Here is a 17,500-nt window from a genome sequence, read left to right as displayed (position 1 = left end):
CAGCATGGTGGTGGGAGGACACAGTGGGATCTGTGGAGACTAAAGGTCATATAGAGATGACTTTCTGTCTCTCTGACTGGCTGCTTTAGTGTACTCATTAACTACAGTTCCTTCCACCACAATGTTAAAACAGCACCGGAGACACATCTAAGACTCACAAAACACAACCAGCCATCAATAATTCAACATGATTATATATTCAATGCTCTTCAGCTGCCTTTCTGTTAAACTCTCTCCTTTCTTCTCTGTGTTTTGGCATTTTTTGACACTTGAGGCACAGAATCTGATAAACAAGTTTATAATATTTTAAACAAAATGGAAAATCAGCGGAACTCCACCAAGCTCTGCTTTGCCTACAATGGCGGATGTGCCATCTGCCATGTGACACTCTTCCAGGAGAGTGTACGTGGGTGTGGTTGTTTCTGTAATGCTTGTATGAGTTAATCGGGCGAGAAGGGGAGGGTGGGGGTCCTCTGGCCAACATGGCTCTTGTCAATCCCGGATGGAGAGCTTGTTTCTGTAACCGACTTTATATGGTGCCTTCAATTCCAGTTATAGCTTTATACTGTAATGTTCAATCGCATATTTTTGATAAGGGAGTAGGGCAACATCTTCTTTGGCTGCAAGTGTTTTCAAAATATTAACCAATTGAAAGCCAAGCATGTTGTGCACTTGACTTCTTATGTAGAATATACAACCTCATAAGAGAAAACAGTTTGTGCGGGGTAAAACGCAAAATCAAGAGGACCACACAAAGCAGCTCACTAGGATGCTACTACGGTCTACTGTTGAAATGTTAATCATCACAATAATAATATTCTAATCTTGTATGTTTCCTATCATGCTTTAGATGTTGTTCTCAGGTGCCAGTAGGAATAGAGAGTAGTTATATTCAGATAAAAAAATTCAGAGATGCACAAAATTAACTTTTCCATTATCCCTCTTTCATAACTTCCGCCTCCCGTCAATGTCAGAATCCAATTTGACACTGTGGAGGTCAGGGTATTTGTGTCTATACCCTGTCTCTTTCCTTTTTTTGGTATGAAAGCCCTTTTAGAAGCATTGCCTGTCATGGAGGCTATCGTAGCAGGTGAATGTCGTGTGTGTGTTTGTGTTTAAGGGACTCGCTGCTTTCACCGTTTTTTTTACATCACTACTGTGATAAAGCTCACTGATCCTTCTCCTCTAGCGCAGCCCGGCCTGTGTCAGGGACCTAAACTATGTCAGTAATATTCCATTAAAGGTGATAATGCAATCAGGACAGCAAGGCTTTCAGCAGATTATGGCGGTTGAAAGGAGAGCAACAACATGTGTTTATGTGTGCGGGTGGGTGACTGTGGGTGTCACCTTCCCTATATGAGTCACATCCGTCAGTGAAAGGGATTCCAGTCAACACTAGTAAACTTCAACACTATAGGTATAATACATCAAAAAAAAATTTGGGAGGGGGCATAAAGAGACATGCACAAACCCCAAAAGGAAATGTTTCAATTCACAATGTTTACTTTTCTGGAAATTTACTTCTATATGTCAATATATCAAAAAGAGATAATTGTGTCCGCAAGCAAATGCTAATCTTTTAATCAAAGGTCCCATAGGATGGCTATAATAACTATCATTTTGAGGAGAAAATATATCATATTGATCAATAATGAAAATAAGCACAACCAGATCTTTTCAAAATGTTCTCTTCTTTCTATCCTCATGAGATCATGCCTAATGTGGCACAAACACACACCCACACACACAGAGAAGGCATCAGGTCAAAGCTCTCTCACACAGCTACTTTAGATGCAGAAGTAGCACAGAGTTTTACTGTAAGTGCATAAGTGTGCATAATGTGTTCCCTGTGTGACTGCTTTACTGTCACTCTGGAATATCTGAAGCTTTAGACAGATAACCGTTTGACCTGTCCTAATTTCCAAAACAAACCCATGAACGATTTATCCAAAGTAAACCAGATGAGAGTAAACTGCTATATTACAAACAGGGATAAAGGCAGCAAGCAGCTGTTAGTGTGTGTGTGTGTGTGTGTGTGTGTGTGTGTGTGTGTGTGTGTGTGTGTGTGTGTGTGTGTGTGTGTGTGTTTGCGTGTGTGTGTTTGCGTGTGTGTGTGTGTGTGTGTGTGTGTGTGTGTGTGTGTGTGTGTGCACAGTTCAAATCCTCTTTGAGAGGCCAGTTTTGAGCAGCCTGCTAATTATCACATTCTCTCTGATCTTGTATTAAACTACAGTCACACACCCCCCCTCCCCACCCCCACCCCCACCCCCAACAACACCCTGGCAACCAGACTCCACGGCAACAGTGTGGAAACAGGGCACCATGGAAACAGCCACTCTCCTCCAAGCATTGATGGATGCTGGGAGATGGTGTTCAGGTGCAGCAGATTGTGAGATATGTTGTCCTGTATCATTTTATTTCAATTTACTTTATCTAATCTAACATGCTGTACATTTGTATCATTTATTTTGTCTCATTACAAATTTGATTTGTTATTAAGTTTACTCGTATTGCAAATAAGTTTTTATTTTTAAGTTATTATAAATAAATGATTCCTATACTAAAACTGGACTAGTGATGGAACTAAATTAATCAGCAATTAGTTTGATGAGCATCTAAAAAATTAGGTCATCTTTTTCTAACAAAAATCCGTAAAATGTATTGGTTCTAGCTTGTCAAATGTTAGAATCTTCTGCTTTTGTTATTTTATGTCATTTAAAATATATTTAGGGATCTTGGACTGCTAGTTAAATCCAATAGAGGTTTGAATCATTTTTACAAAACTGTATTTGACATTGTATTCAATAATGAAAGGAATCGTTAGTTGCAGATCTAGTTTAACCAATCAAACAAGCCAGAGTCCATGTATAAGTCTGGAAATTCAAAGAAATCAACTTTAAACTCAGAAGTGAGTCTATAGAAATAAATACATTTGTGTTTGTGTTGCCCGGTTCCCTCACAGCTGTATAGGATTCTGGGAGAAAAAAAAGATTTAATGTGGTTATACTGGCGCAAAACTGTAGTCTCACACCCACACATGCAGAACAAGAAGGAGAGTGAGGTGGACAGGGAATAAAGGAGAAAGGAGAGGAAAGACGGAGCTGGAAAAATGCCAGGAGAAGAGGGGAGACTGGCAGAGGAGCACCGAAAGTGGTTGGTTACATGGAGAAGCACCAAGTTAGCAGCCACGCGGAGAGAGAGAGCATCAGAGGGATGGTAAAAGAGGAGAGAGAGAGAGAGAGAGAGAGAGAGAGAGAGAGAGAGAAGCAAAGCTGATGCAGTTCCTGAGCAGAACAAATGTGTTTGGAGCTGCTGAATATAGGTCAAACATCTCCAGTGACTGTTCCCTCAACTGAACCAGCTTCCTGCAGCATGCACTGTGTAAGAAATCCTGCATAATTTGGATTTCAATCTATGGACCGCTGAACGAATATAAGCCTGTTACATCAAAATCCATTGCATAAAAGAAAGGACTGAATTTTGCTGCAATTAGACTATTTAAGTTCAAACATGTAAGCTGCTTTGAGATTTGAAAGTCTGTTTAGAGTGTTTCACAGCTTATATGCAGGCAGCCCTACAGAATGCATACAGATGATTAATTTACTGTTCTTTGCAGGAAAAATCAACTTCAGGGTGAGGAAGCTTTTATTGCTCAATAACTATTCCCCATATGCTATGTAGTGTGGCCACTCAACAAATTGCAATTGAGTAGTAAATAATTATTTACAGCCTGTGGGGATATACAGACTGAGGGAAACGCCAGAGTAAAGAAGAAGAGAGGACTGTGTGCTGGGATAAAGACAGGACAGAAAATGAGGTTATGAACAGGCAGATATGATACAGCAACAATGACAGCAGGCTTGAGATCGTGTGTCAAAGCTGTTCTTTCCACATTCACACCTGTCTATCTCCCAGTCACCAGTTCATGTTTTCTCTGCACCTGTAATCCAGCCCAGACCTATGACACACACACACACACACACAAAATGATCCATCTTACTCAGAACACACATTTAGGCCCATGTACAGGAACTCAAGCCCATATGTAATTGAGACAAACATTGCAGGATTTAGGATTTAGCCAAAAAAATTGAACATTGACAATTTCTCAATCCCTGGCCCCCTTTCTGCTAAAGCCCAAACGGTCTCCTAAGCCCCTCCCCCCACGAGGGAGAATGAATGCAAGGAACAGTGATTGACATGCAGTTATACCACCCCGCCCCCTCCTGTCTTACCTACTGCCTCTTTAAGTATAGAGTAGATGTTAATACAAAATAAACCCTAGATTGATGTCTTATCTTTACCATTATAAGGTGCAGTACCTCCCCCCGCCGTTAGCATAGCATTGTGTAGCTGTAACCCAGCCAGCTACAAAAAACTGGTAAAGAATCCATACTCTTAAAAGCATTGAGGTCAGCACCAGTATATGGTGATATCCCCTAGTGTTACAGATCATGTGTTCTGAAGTCAGGCAGACTCTGCGATTTAATGAGGTCCGTGAAAACGGAGGGAGGAAGAATCCTGCTATCTCCAACTTCTCCAAATACTGCTCTTTGTGAGCACCTACCAGATGCCCTACCTAGACGGCCAACGGCATGACAACTTGTTGTTCAATTGAAGAAGCCACACAGAAGAAGATAGTGTTATTACTACAGTTTATTTAGTGTCATGTATTTTAAACTAACTGACACTAATGAAACTTTCCTCTCTCACGGTCCTTTCTATCCCCAATAGTATGCTCTAACTTTTCACATGCATGTTTTTCTAGCTAACTTAACCAGAAGAAACAATTTTTTACACATAAGGTCACTGCAACTATCCACTACTAACCAATCCAGTTTTAACATGAGGGGATTATACAGTAGTCTACTGCCACCTGACATCTCATGCTTGGCTGGTCGGCCAGCTATCATGTTTTCTGCCTGAGTTGAGAGAGAGAGGTCAGCTGTTCACTATTTCTGGATTACAGAAGAGAAGTGGAGGAATGAAGCAATGTAAAATTAATGGATGGAGCGATGAAAATTTTGGAGGAATGAAACTAAGTGGATGTTGGACAGACACCTCCCGAGAGGATTTATTACTCTGCACCCTACTGCATGCAGTCATCTTTCTGGGTATCAGATATGCAGTTTATGCAGGACTATGGGCCTGAACATCATAACTCAATAAGTCACTCCATTTTCAGGTCTCAAATAGGCTTTCAGAGTCTGTGCGGCGTGGGGCTGCGGGGTTGGTGATGTGGGGGTCTGCTAATCAATGCTACATGATCAATGTATTGCATACAGACTGATGGAAAATGGAGCAGGAGAAATGGTTGTCACACTTAGCTGTTGCTGTATGATTATCCAAACAGTTGTTGTGACCTTTTTTTTTTATTCTTAATATGACACATGATTACCAGGACTCATTAGATCACACCTCTGTTTTCCCAGCAACAGCCAGAAAATGAAGGGCCTTGGACAACAGTGCTCACCACAGGCCTGGTACCCGCACAAATACTCACACAACCACTCAGCCACTATGGTATGACATCACTGCCAACGTGAGAGGCATTTAAACCCATATCAGATTAACTTAAGAGGGGGCAGAATAAGTAGCTTGGAGAGGAGGGATAATGGCATTAAAGTCAGCGGACGAGACGGTGTTTCAGGAGATTGTGTGGATGCATGTGCTACTGAATGTTGTGCAGTGAGCTGACCAAAACACAAATGAAATGGAGGGAGGGGAAAGAGGTAACAGAGGTTTCTCCTGATGGGAGTGACAGTGTACAATGGAGGGAAGACAGAATGGAAATAGAAATATGAAAGGTAAATTGCCCAAACATCACTCTGGACTTGAATGCAAACCCCACAGATTTGGTTTTACAAACATGATAATGGTGTATCAGATAAATTCCAGGAGGCTGGAGGTGAAAGCCTGTGATGAGTTTTTCCCAGTAGGCTATGGCACTGAAATGAGCAGTTGTTAACCATTTGTCTCACCTAGTGTGTACATACCCATCACCCCCCTCTTCCTTCACCTCCTTCTCAATTACCGCAGCCATGTACCGACCCATACCCACCCATGCTCTATCCCATTCACAGCGCACTAAAATGCACAGGAAGGGTCTCTTGGTGTGTGGGGGCTCTTGCGGAAGCCTAGTCAACACGATCTACCCTCAGTTAACAGATTGTGTTTAATCCTTGAGCCAGCCTTATGGATGCAAAAGCCCGTGTCAGCTCTCGTTTGGCCAATTTATTTGCGGCTCTGCTCTTAATTAATTTACCAGTAAACCGGCAGTCAGGCTCTCATGTTCTGTGATTAGAAAATAAACGGGTGTTTAGATTAGTTTTTAATCGATATGGACGTGCCGTTAAAGCCCAGGCCTATTCCTTGAGGGTTCTGTTAAGAATGGTGAGGAATGGTTCCAGTCGACGGAAGCAAAGCAACACCTGCTGTAACCAAACCCGTTGAGAATCAAAAGAAAACCCTTAAACGCATCTTCCACCTTATAGCCTAGGCTGTGCATCGGTGCAAATGTGGACTCCATCACGCCATGAAAGGCTCAATCTGTCATTAATGTTTATCTTGATAACGGTGACATATTCTCCATTGCTTACCTCTGTAAAAAACGCCTCCATCCTCCCTACTCCTCCCAGACAACGCGCGCCCGGCCCCGCAAAGCTCAGACACCGGTTCCGGTCTCGGGTGCGCAAATTTCCCCAACGGAAGGGTGAGCGTGTTGGTCGAAATGGGGAAAAGGTAGCGGTGGCTCCGTGTTGGTGTTTCCCATTCACCGAGCGCTTGTCTTCATCTCCGAAATGGCTCAGCTGCTCAAACACACCTCAGCAGCGTCCGCGAGCTCTATGCGCAAAAAGCCACATGAATAAAAATCCAAGGAGGCTGTGATGAAAATGAAAAATGTCCACGCCGGGGATCCGTCCGTGGAGCGCTAATTGAAGCGTCCCGGTTTTCCAGGCCGGCCTCGTTCAGTGTTCAGTGTTCAGTGTTCAGTGTTTAGTGTGTGTGTGTGTGTGTGTGTGTGTGTGTGTGTGTGTTTTGTTTTGTGTTGTGGATGAGCGCGTGTATACATGTGTGTGTGTTGGGCGATGAGAATAGTATGGGGTTGAGAGAGAGGACCAGTCCGGGGGCAGAACGAGCTTGACGCTGCATACACCGACTGGGCGGTGCAGACAGCCTTCTCCAATACAAAACACACGCACATACACACACACACACACACACACACACACACACACACACACGGCAGATGTAGGGTGGTGGTTTAAAGTTTTGTTGCTGTAGGCAATGCTGACAACATCTGGATTTTCTCCAATCAGGAAAAGGACCCAGTTTTTGTGTTGTTTAGATCATGGTTAGTGACCAGAACGGATGAAAGAGCCTCTGTCCCATTTGGAGCAATTACAGGTGTTGATCCTGCATGAACCAGATTGTCCATCAGCAGCACCGTGAAGGTTGGATTTCATACACCAGGCGGCCCTGATGTAAAAGGGGAGAGAAGATTCATGCACAAAGAAAATGAGGAAAGTATCTCAACTTTCTAAACAGCTATATCTAACTGGATGTATAATCATTATTGTTGCGTTTTGTGCCATTTAATGGTGCCTAATGTAAACTCTTTAGTCACTCAGGAAGACTTCTACAATGGATTGTTTGGCCTCTGATCTTCTGGAAAAGAGCTAGACCGAACTTCATTCATAAACATACTAATAACATTTACAATTGCAGAACCCACTTGTAATAACTGACATTTACGATTGCAGGCTTGACTAGTAAAGTGGTAAAAAAATTATTTGCCTCTCGTATATGTGTCTTCTTTGGCATGTATGTATAGTATACAGTAGACATTATTGTTGAAAGATAAAAGAATGAATTTTGACAAGTTGGTTTGATTGGATATGATTAATTATGTGACAACATAGAAGTAGAAATCCCCCCATCACTGAATCAAAATGAAATCTAAAATAGCCATAAGGCAAGAGCTGTCAGCAGTATTCAAATTAATGTGTATCTGAAATCACACAAAGAGAGAAAGAGTAAGAAGGGGTAGAGTGAATATTTCTGTATCATATTTCCTAAGAAGCCTGCCCCTCATTGCATTGGAGGAGGAGACTTGGTTACATGATTAGTCAGAACCCACACATAAATGCACACAGGACCAGAACAGCAGGGGGAATCAACCCAGAATAAAGGAGGATAACACACAATGTCCCCAAAGACACCAGTTTGTGTGAATGAGTTAGAAATAGATAGACAGCTGGTTTAAGTAATGTGGAACTTGTGTGGTTTTAGCCAAGCTGCGGGAGCCAGGTGCAGCCGACAGGAGCCCAGCGGGGTGAGGCCTCTCTGGGGTAGAGTATTTGGCATCTCAGCCTTTTCCCTCTGGAGCCCTGGAGGCATAGAGGGGCCCTCCTGTATGCATATGCCTGAAAGTATTATTTAACTGTGCCCTCCATCTTCATCAGGGAGACAGTTCAAAAGCCAGCCCCGACAACAGGGCCCCCTTTTTTGTTAGAAGTGTGTGTGTGTGTGTGTGTGTGTACACTCAGGAAATGAGACCTGATCACACATTCGCGCCCACTCTAAACTGTAAGAAAAGTTGTCTGGACCTAAACTGAGTGTTTTAGAAACATAAAAACAGTCGAATTCTCCATCAAACCCCCGAAACTGTTGGTGATCAAACCTTCCTCATACCCATCACGCGATCTCCAGCAATAAAATCAACATTTATAGTAACACAGTACACCAACTAGTTTAGGTCATACAGCACTTCTTGGAAGCAGATACACAAAAACACGTTATGATGATGATCTGAAACTATTTGAAGAGCAAGCCTTGTAAGATCGTCAGAGTATAGGCATAATTCATTTTAAATATTCAGTTACATGCATTGAAAAGAATTGCCATTATTATATTGCAGTTGTGCAGTCTAAGTACCAGAAGCAGTTTGTTGACACATGACTAAAAGAGGTTACAGCACTGTTCGCTTGATTAAGTGGCCTGCATTAGCACTTACAAATCATAATGGACTTTCAAATTATCTCTACTGTTTGCTCAGGACTGGTTCTTTTACAAATTTAATGAAGCCCTGGTCAAGGACACTGACAGCATTGGCCACTTTGTAAGAAAAGGAGAGATTCATATTTTTGGGGTTGCTGCTGTCAGTGATTACATGCCCAAAAGCCATCGACCCTACTCATCCAACATGCACACGTGTGTTGGAACATGCATGCATTGAAACACACATTGACATACACCATTAGAAAACATTACAAAGTCTGGGAATTTACCATGACAGCACTTAGTGACACTCAGCGTTGAATTGATTTTTTAACTTTGGGTTCAACATTGGGGGGGTGGAGATCTCCACTTTTGAGCGAAATTGAAATGTTGTGTGTCAAACTCTTGATTTTCTGCGTTCTGATCATTTTGTTCAGCAACAATTTATGGTGTAAATGTCTTTAATTGTGTAAAGGAAGTTATAATAGGTTTTTGGGGTGGGTTGCACTAGCCATTTTTTTATTATTGGGGGGGGGTTGTTAGCCCCCCATACCCCCTGTAAATTACACCTATGCCTGCAAGCCAGGAGCAGAACTCTGCTTATTCATCTGACCACAGATCTCTGTCTCTCTCATTCTCCTTGATGTGTCCTTCTCCTCTTACAGTTATGAATATGTGCGTGAGGGGGAGGGGGGGGGGGGGGGGGAGATGATCATAGGTCCTCTGGTTGTCTGAGTGAAAACGCAGACAGATTACTGAAGAGCTCAAAGATGAGCCCACCCATCCACAGTGCTGATTCTTTATCTGTATGTACATATCTATGAAACTAAAAAACAACACATGACCACATCATTTAACACATGGATCTGTTAACTGGTGTGTTAGGCTGTGTGTCTCTGTATGTCCTATGTTGCGTGCACCAATAGGCATCACTCACAATGTCACAGCCAATCAGTTTTTATGACCGGAGCATCCATAAATCTCTCTTCATTTATTAACCTTGTTCTCTTTCGGTCGCCCCTCTTCTGTGACCTGACTCTGCCCCCACCCCTGCAGACACATCTGTTTATGACTGTCTGGGAGGACACGCTGAATCAAAGGCATTCAGAGAAACTCAGTGTTAAATGCTCCGATTGATCATCAAACTAACTTTATACTGGTTAACTGGTATAATAGGACAATCCAAAACAAGGCCCGAAGGCTAAATTTGGTCATCAACAAGCTCTTTTGACTTTTTAAATGGTCCCAGAAAGACAAAGAGGCATTATTTGGTCTAATTTAATGCAGCTCTGGAGAGAATTTCTAATAAAACATCCATAGGCTAAAATAACCCTATCAAAAATATATTAAAAGCTGCCCCCTTATATGTTTACAATGATCCATCTATTTAATGTCTATTACTCTGCAATACATCAACAAAGTTACTCTTCTGGCAGTGCAAAACAAAAAATGTTATTACAATAACTGCAGTTGCTTTATTAAAACCTTGTTTTTATCAATCTACATTGTGGTTTAAGGGGTTCACAATGACACACAAACACACATAACTCACACACACACACACACTCATGAGAAAAAGTAACATTGAGCAGATGAGGTTACTTAGTCTCTCAAATTGAATTTACTTTGAATTACTCAATATTAATCTTCTTCTGGCAGAGGGCAAACACTCCACACAAGCACTGTTTCCATATTAGTTACTCAGACACTCATCAACACATACCAAATTAAAACAAAACATTACAAAACAAAAACACGTTATGATCACATTTAAAGTGCCCATATTATGAAAAAAAACACTTTTTTCTGGGATTTGGGGTGTTATTTCGTGTCTCTGGTGCTTACAAACGCATACGAACTTGGAAAAAAAAGATCCATGCCGTTTTGAGTGAGATACAGGTTTCTTAATGTCTTCTGCTTTCAGTCTTACACGTCTTTCTACGTCACTAGCCAACTGCTACAACACTAGGTTGACCAGACATCCACGGTTTCCGGGGACAGTCCCCGGTTTTAGTGACCTGTCCCTGGCTGGATCTTTCCCCGGAAAGTGACTGACAGACCCGAAATTGGAACAAAAGAAAGAAAACATTGACCAAACGGAGCCGATAGTCACTCCAGACAGCCTGAGCCTGCGCTGCTCCGAGCTCAGAGATGTATTAGGCAGCCGTATTTCACGATGCTAAAATTAATGATTATTTACACAGAGTCTGGTGGGTTTAACGAACGCACTTTTATGTTTTAAAAAAGGATGTTAATCTTTAACAGAAAGGTCGACCTGCTTAGAAATCCTTTCCATAATGTTGTCAGACACTTAGAACATTAATCTGAGCCTGTCAGTAGCAAAACGAGCACTTTTATGAATGTAAATACAAGCTGAACAATTATCCTATTAACTTCCATTGTAGCTTGTTTCGCCGCTGCCGACTGCAGCGATCTCATTTAATACATCAATGTCTAAGGGAAATATTTCCTCAATAGTTTTATTGTATCTGATACTTAATGAGCTGTTGCAGAAACAAGCCTGAAGCAATAAAGCAAAAGTTGTCGGATAAATGTAGTTCAGTAAACATTACAACATTCCCCTCTGAGGTGTAGTGGAGTACAAGTATGAAGTAGCAGCAGGGGTGATTCTAGGATCAGGCTTTTAGGGGGGCTCAGCCCCTAATGAGAACAGCGCTAGGTCTAGTGTCCCCATTTTAAGTTTTAAAGAAATAAAAACATTATGTGTTTTGAAAGTATACACGGTTCTGAGCTTTGAGATTTTTTGAGATTTTGTCTGAGAAATCTGGTCACCTTGTACAACACACACTAGCATCACCATAATCTACAAAAGAACTAGTTCCATGTCCCTGTTCTGCAAGTATTCCACAAGTGTGCCCTTGTTTAGAAGAAGTCTCCCAGCTAATCCTGCCTTGTACTGACCAAAGTTGGAGAAAGCGACATGTGCGACTCCCAACAAGAAGTGAGATCTCTCACTCTGTAGTTAAAACAGAGACACACAAGGTGAAAAGAGGATCTGCAGAAATGGGCAGTACAACAAAAATGTGTTGTTTTTTGAAAATGAAACCATGTAAACCTATTCTGGTACAACCTCAAAATACAATTATGAACCTGATAATGAGCACAGTATGGGCGTTTTAAAGAAGGCATTTCCAATGGTCAAATACTAGATACAATGTTCTACAAACTGAATGCTTCAGTTGGTTGTCAGAGACCTGGAGTTACATTTGATCAAATTAAGTTCCTCTTGTAAACTAATGGAGCAATAACATCTGGAGGACTAAAATGTTCTTATGTTGAAGGGGGACTCGTCTCCTTAAATTGATAGCGAGACATTTTAGGAAATATGCTTATTTACTTTCTTGACAAGAGTTAGTTAGATGAGAAGTCGGTCTCCACAGGGAAGTTACTGTGTCTGTCTCTGCGCTAAGCTGAACGGTAATTGTATTTATAATTCATATTTACCATAGCAACAAGAGGGTCAATTTATCATCTGACTCAACAAGAAAGCCAAAAATGTGTGACAAACTAAATGGATTGATTGAACAAGAGTATTTCCCAAAATGTTGAACTATTCCTTTAAAGGGAGCTTCTCTATTGTTTTTATTATTTGTACCTCCATACAGTTTCTATCCATCCTATCATGCCACCATCTTACCATAAGTCTTTACCTCTGTATTGATTAATAACTACACTGCTGATCTTGACCTTTAACCTTTCTGTCTAGAGAGCAAGTCTGAAGGAGACTTGCATGTCTGGACAAACATATACGTGATAAATTGACAACAAGGATAAGTTTATAGAGAGTAAGGACAATGAGACAAAGAAAACATGGAGAGACAACTGCTGCAAAGTCAGAATTGTTGATTTTTTGCTCAAAATAGTCAATTACATTAATTTATTTTTTCATGTAAAACTGCCTTTCCATACAATAAAAATGGATACATAGACGCTGGTGAGGGACAATCCATGCAGTCTGGTGTCAGAGTTCACTCCCCTGGGGACAAGTGTACTGAACGAAAAAATGATTCATACATTCATGTCTGATGCACACATCCCCTCACACACTCACACACACACTCACAGAGAGAGACATACAGTATATGATGTCAACCGATCTGTATGACTCATGCAAGACACACACACACACACACACACACACACACACACACACACACACACACACACACACACACACACACACAGTTTGTGGCTCTGAATTTAAAATGAAATCACATTTCTGAGAATAAAGGAAAAAAAGGAGGACTTAAGGTCAGATTGGAAGAAAATTTACTGACCAGGTGTCTTTTTAAAAGTAACAAAATATACTGTAGGTGTTCAGCAAACCATGGAGTGTGTCATTACTCCTATCCGGAGACAGCTGTGAACTATTTAAATTAGGGCCAACAGTGCCAAGCGGGACAATTAGGGCTGTTGAACGTTGGACCCTGTGCAAATTTTATGTGCACGTGTGTGTAAAGATGTCATACCTGCTGTATTGGGTACACATGGGTGCACATACAGGAAGGAGCTTGATCTATTTAAGTAACTCTATAGAGATGACTTCATCCTGATTCCCTTTTCGCTGCCCCCCTTCCCCAGCACCCTCACCTGCCACACCCCACCCCCACCCCTGCTATCCCAGCACCACCCACTGGAGCATGACAGCACGTCTTTGGACCAAATTAGCTGCCAATGCAACCCCCTAATTCCCAAAAGACAGTGGGGTAATTTAATCAGCTAGCTATAGCCTGCAGCAGAGCACTATCATGCTTACACACACACACACACACACACACACACACAGAATCATACAGACAAAATTAGTCAAGAGTCATCTCATACAACACAAGGGATAGTTGAAAGTGTGGCGACCAAAAATCTAACAGTAAAATGCCATTTAATAAACTAATTTAGGGGAAAGAAAGGGTACTACTCTCTTTAGCTTTATTTTAGGTTTCAAGACTCAAACTATCCTCTTTTTGACTTATCTTAAATACTCTTTGTCAATGCAAGGTACTTTTTGTTTGTACTTCAGCAGTTCAAACCCGGTCTGCTAACAATAGCTGGAGATTCATCAGAAACTCTGGTTTATGGTGAGAAACTTTGAATGACACATCACATAGCTTTTATATCTGAGATACTGTTTGGTGTTTATCAGCTTGTGAGCTTCCTTATAACAGATTTTTTTTTCTGGATTAAACTAAACAAAAACTAATCCAAATCAGAACTCATGAAATTAGCCAGATCACTATAATAACTGGATTACACGGTGTCCCCCTTACTCAAGACGAGCCCTTTTTTTTTTCTCGCTTAATTGTTGAGAAAGAGGGAGCACAGAGAACTGCTTACCTTTCAGATTGCAAACATGAATGACATTGTGTGTCCGTGTGTGAAACCCACAACATTTAAATACTAAATAATAAAACTAAATACACACACACACACACACACACACACACACACACACACACACACACATTGATTGGTGTTAACAGTGAAGCTAACATAGTGACATAGTGAACAAAAGCCCAGCTGTCACTCCAGGACCTTAACAGTCATACATGAATAATGAATATTCATCACAGCAGAGAGCGACAGAAGGTGAGCTTGGCTTTGCTGAGGCTGTGGACTCAACTTCTACACCTCACCTACTGTATGTGCATTGGTACATGATGCACATGGCACATAACAGCTTTCGGAGACTATCATTCATTTAGCGTTGTTAATAACAAAACATGCAGAGGACATATTGGCCCTTTCTGTGTTAAAATCTGTCATGGTACATGCTGTATCAATCTGAGCAAGAATTTTAATATTTGACCAAGAAAGCTTTTAGGTTGTTGCCTTGTTTGGTCTCAGCTACATTTGAAATAAAAACAATAATAGTATTTGTTACATAAAAATGCATGATTAAGAGATTGGTCGATGGAAACTAGCTGACGCATTATCCATGTCTGAATGGCTGTTTTTAATCCGGAAATGGTGCCTCTACAGCAAAAATGCATGCTAATTACAGCCTTCAGGTCATTTTGGAGTGGAGGTTTTAGGGCATGGGGGGTGGGTGTATTTTACCAGCACATGTTAACTTTACATAATTTGCCTTTTCAATGTTTCTTACCCATTTTGGTAATGCTTTTTTATGTAGTTTCTCTATAATTTTCAAATGTCCTTGGAATTCACCACTAATTTGGGAAAATGTAAATGTTCTTATCCATTTAAACTCAAATAATCATTGATTTATTATAGGAAATGTTATTGCCCATATTGAATTGTATGCTAATGGAAAAATTTCTCTAGAGGCATGCCGTTTACAAATTGCCCACAGCCTCTATTCTCCTAATTAGCCCCATAACATGAAACGTCTTGGAAACTAAGATGACATTTCTAATGAAATAAAGCATTACCCTTATTGTTATTTATCTCACTGTATATTTTATGATCATGCCGAGGACTTGATCAAAAGTAGGCTAGTATTGTAGTGACTCATTTTAAAAGTATTGTAGGATATTAACAGGAATTAGCGCACATATTATTATTAGTTCATGTAGCAGCATCACCAAGAGTACCCTTGAAGTATTACAGCACCTCCGAGTCTGATCGTACTGTAGCGCTACTAAAAATGACCAGGCGGTGCTAGTAAACAACCATCCAATTAGACAAACCCCAGTAGCCTAACTGAGGAGCCCATCACGGAGGCTCATGCAGGGCGTGTCACTGATGTCCCATGTTTAGGCTGAATCCCATTCCTTCCCCTTACCCCTTCCCCTTACCCCTTCCCCTAGCTTTTGCGCGTTCACGCGAAACCTAGTGCTGTCCCATTACCTAGGCCGGGGGTTGGGGATAGACCAAGAGGTGTATAGCCCTAGAAACCAAGTGTGGACATGACATCACTTGAAAACACACAGGCATCATTTTTGTGACTTTTCATTCTAACCCCAACCGGTCGTCAGACACCGATCAGCAGGGTGCAGCACCCTTACTGCAGCAATCTTGATTATTTATGTTTACATGGTTTTCCCCGCCATAAGTCTAAGGTGCAGCACCCAAACTGTTTTCGGCAGCACCCAAGCTGAATTAACGTGAAATGTGGCAAAAAAACGCCAATTTTTTTTGAAGTTTTGCGAATGTGAGTTTTTTATCCACTCAGTGTTTTTTTGGCTTAACGTTGGAGTTTTTTTTACATAATGACATACATAATTAGATACATCAATTTATTTATTTATTCAAAACGGGCTTTTTTCAAACCCACCGGCAGGTTTTGGGGTTAGGATGGTTAAAGCATGGTGTAGATTTATTAATATATTTAACCCTCTGCCGACAAAGGGACCGCATACGACCCTAAAAGGCACCTTTTTGTCATAAAAGACAGAAACTTACAGATTTTGCAGCTAAAAGCTAAAGAGCTAGCGGTCACGGAGGTCTCTTCGGGGTCTTTCTAGCCTTTACAGGTGGTTTTCTATCCAGCCTGGAACGTGTGCCTTTTTCGGGGTCGTTGAGCATTAAATTCAAACTGTTACATCCAAGATTTATCCACTTGATGCCTAAAATTTATCACGTTTTCGCTCATTTCTGCCGCTAGCTCCAAGCCTTCGCTAGATCTCCCATGATGCATTGGTAGTTTGTTTACAGAAGGGAAGGCTGGTTCATCACACATAGTTCCTTATACGTGCATCCGAACAAGGGGAATTTCTGGTTGACTGGTTTGCTGAAAGCTTTGTTGAAATTGTGTTAAATACCCGCTGCAAGACTACATGGGAGACTGGACCAGGTTTTAACTTTAAAAATGGGAAATTGTTACACATTTGTAGATATTTCCTGTTAGTCACAAGTTTTGGGGATACTGGTTTTCTTGTGTTTTGAAGGACTAATTAGTAATGTTTTGTTTCTATACTTTTTTAACTCTGAAGAGTCCTCTTCTTGTTATATTAATTTATTGGTTTTAACCATAATCCACAGGCCCTTTTTTCATTTGTAGTTTGACACCTGAGAAAAAATTTGGTTTTATGTTGCTTCCTTTTACCCTAATAAACTGGGTTGTAGCAGGCACAATGAACAAGAGAGAAGCTAATGTTCATAACAAAACACTGATATACAACAAATACTGTTTTTTTAGTATTTATTTATTTATTGATTTTAATGGTGGGAGTAACCGGTTCACCCGGAGAAAACCTATACAATTGTTTAAGGAAACCAGATCACCTGGACAAAACCCACACAATCACCCTTCATGCTGCCAGTGATTGGAAATGGTGGTTGCAGTTGTCGGAAATAGTGAGAGAACCTCACCTTTTAATGCCTTTCCTGATTAATCTTGATGAGCTCCTTCTAGTGTTAGTACAGTCTGTGGTGAGCTTATCAGAGATGGGTGGTAAAGGTACATACTTTGATGTGATTTTATACCCGTGCTTGACTGTACTAGCCGGGAGCTGAATGTGTGGTAAGGTCTTCAAAGCTGGTAGTGTGTTTGGTTGACACGGTGGAAGGAAGCTGCCTTTTA

General features: G+C 41.1%; 2 protein-coding genes across 5 annotated transcripts in view; both read right to left on the bottom strand.

Annotated features, from left to right (window-relative positions):
• Nucleotides 1–7,057, bottom strand: part of myo10l1 (myosin X, like 1) — a 45,179-nt gene extending 38,122 nt beyond the window's left edge. For all 4 annotated transcript variants that reach the window (XM_034858369.1, XM_034858370.1, XM_034858371.1 and 1 more), the window contains exon 1: nucleotides 6,600–7,057. In XM_034858369.1, coding sequence (XP_034714260.1) covers nucleotides 6,600–6,620 — 21 coding nt within the window. In that variant the 5' untranslated portion in view covers nucleotides 6,621–7,057. The remainder of the gene's footprint in view (nucleotides 1–6,599) is intronic.
• Nucleotides 7,058–17,122: 10,065 nt separating this feature from the next.
• LOC117936273 overlaps nucleotides 17,123–17,500 on the bottom strand; it is a gene marked incomplete at its 5' end in the record, with an annotated part of 2,148 nt that continues 1,770 nt past the window's right edge. The window contains one exon of the mRNA XM_034859149.1: nucleotides 17,123–17,494. Within this exon, the coding sequence (XP_034715040.1) occupies nucleotides 17,286–17,494 (209 nt within the window). The remainder of the gene's footprint in view (nucleotides 17,495–17,500) is intronic.

Source organism: Etheostoma cragini, chromosome 20 (assembly GCF_013103735.1).
Source record: "Etheostoma cragini isolate CJK2018 chromosome 20, CSU_Ecrag_1.0, whole genome shotgun sequence".
Taxonomy (NCBI): Eukaryota; Metazoa; Chordata; class Actinopteri; order Perciformes; family Percidae; genus Etheostoma; species Etheostoma cragini.
Note: the sequence above shows the minus strand (reverse complement) of the source record. Positions and strands in the feature narration are given on the sequence as shown.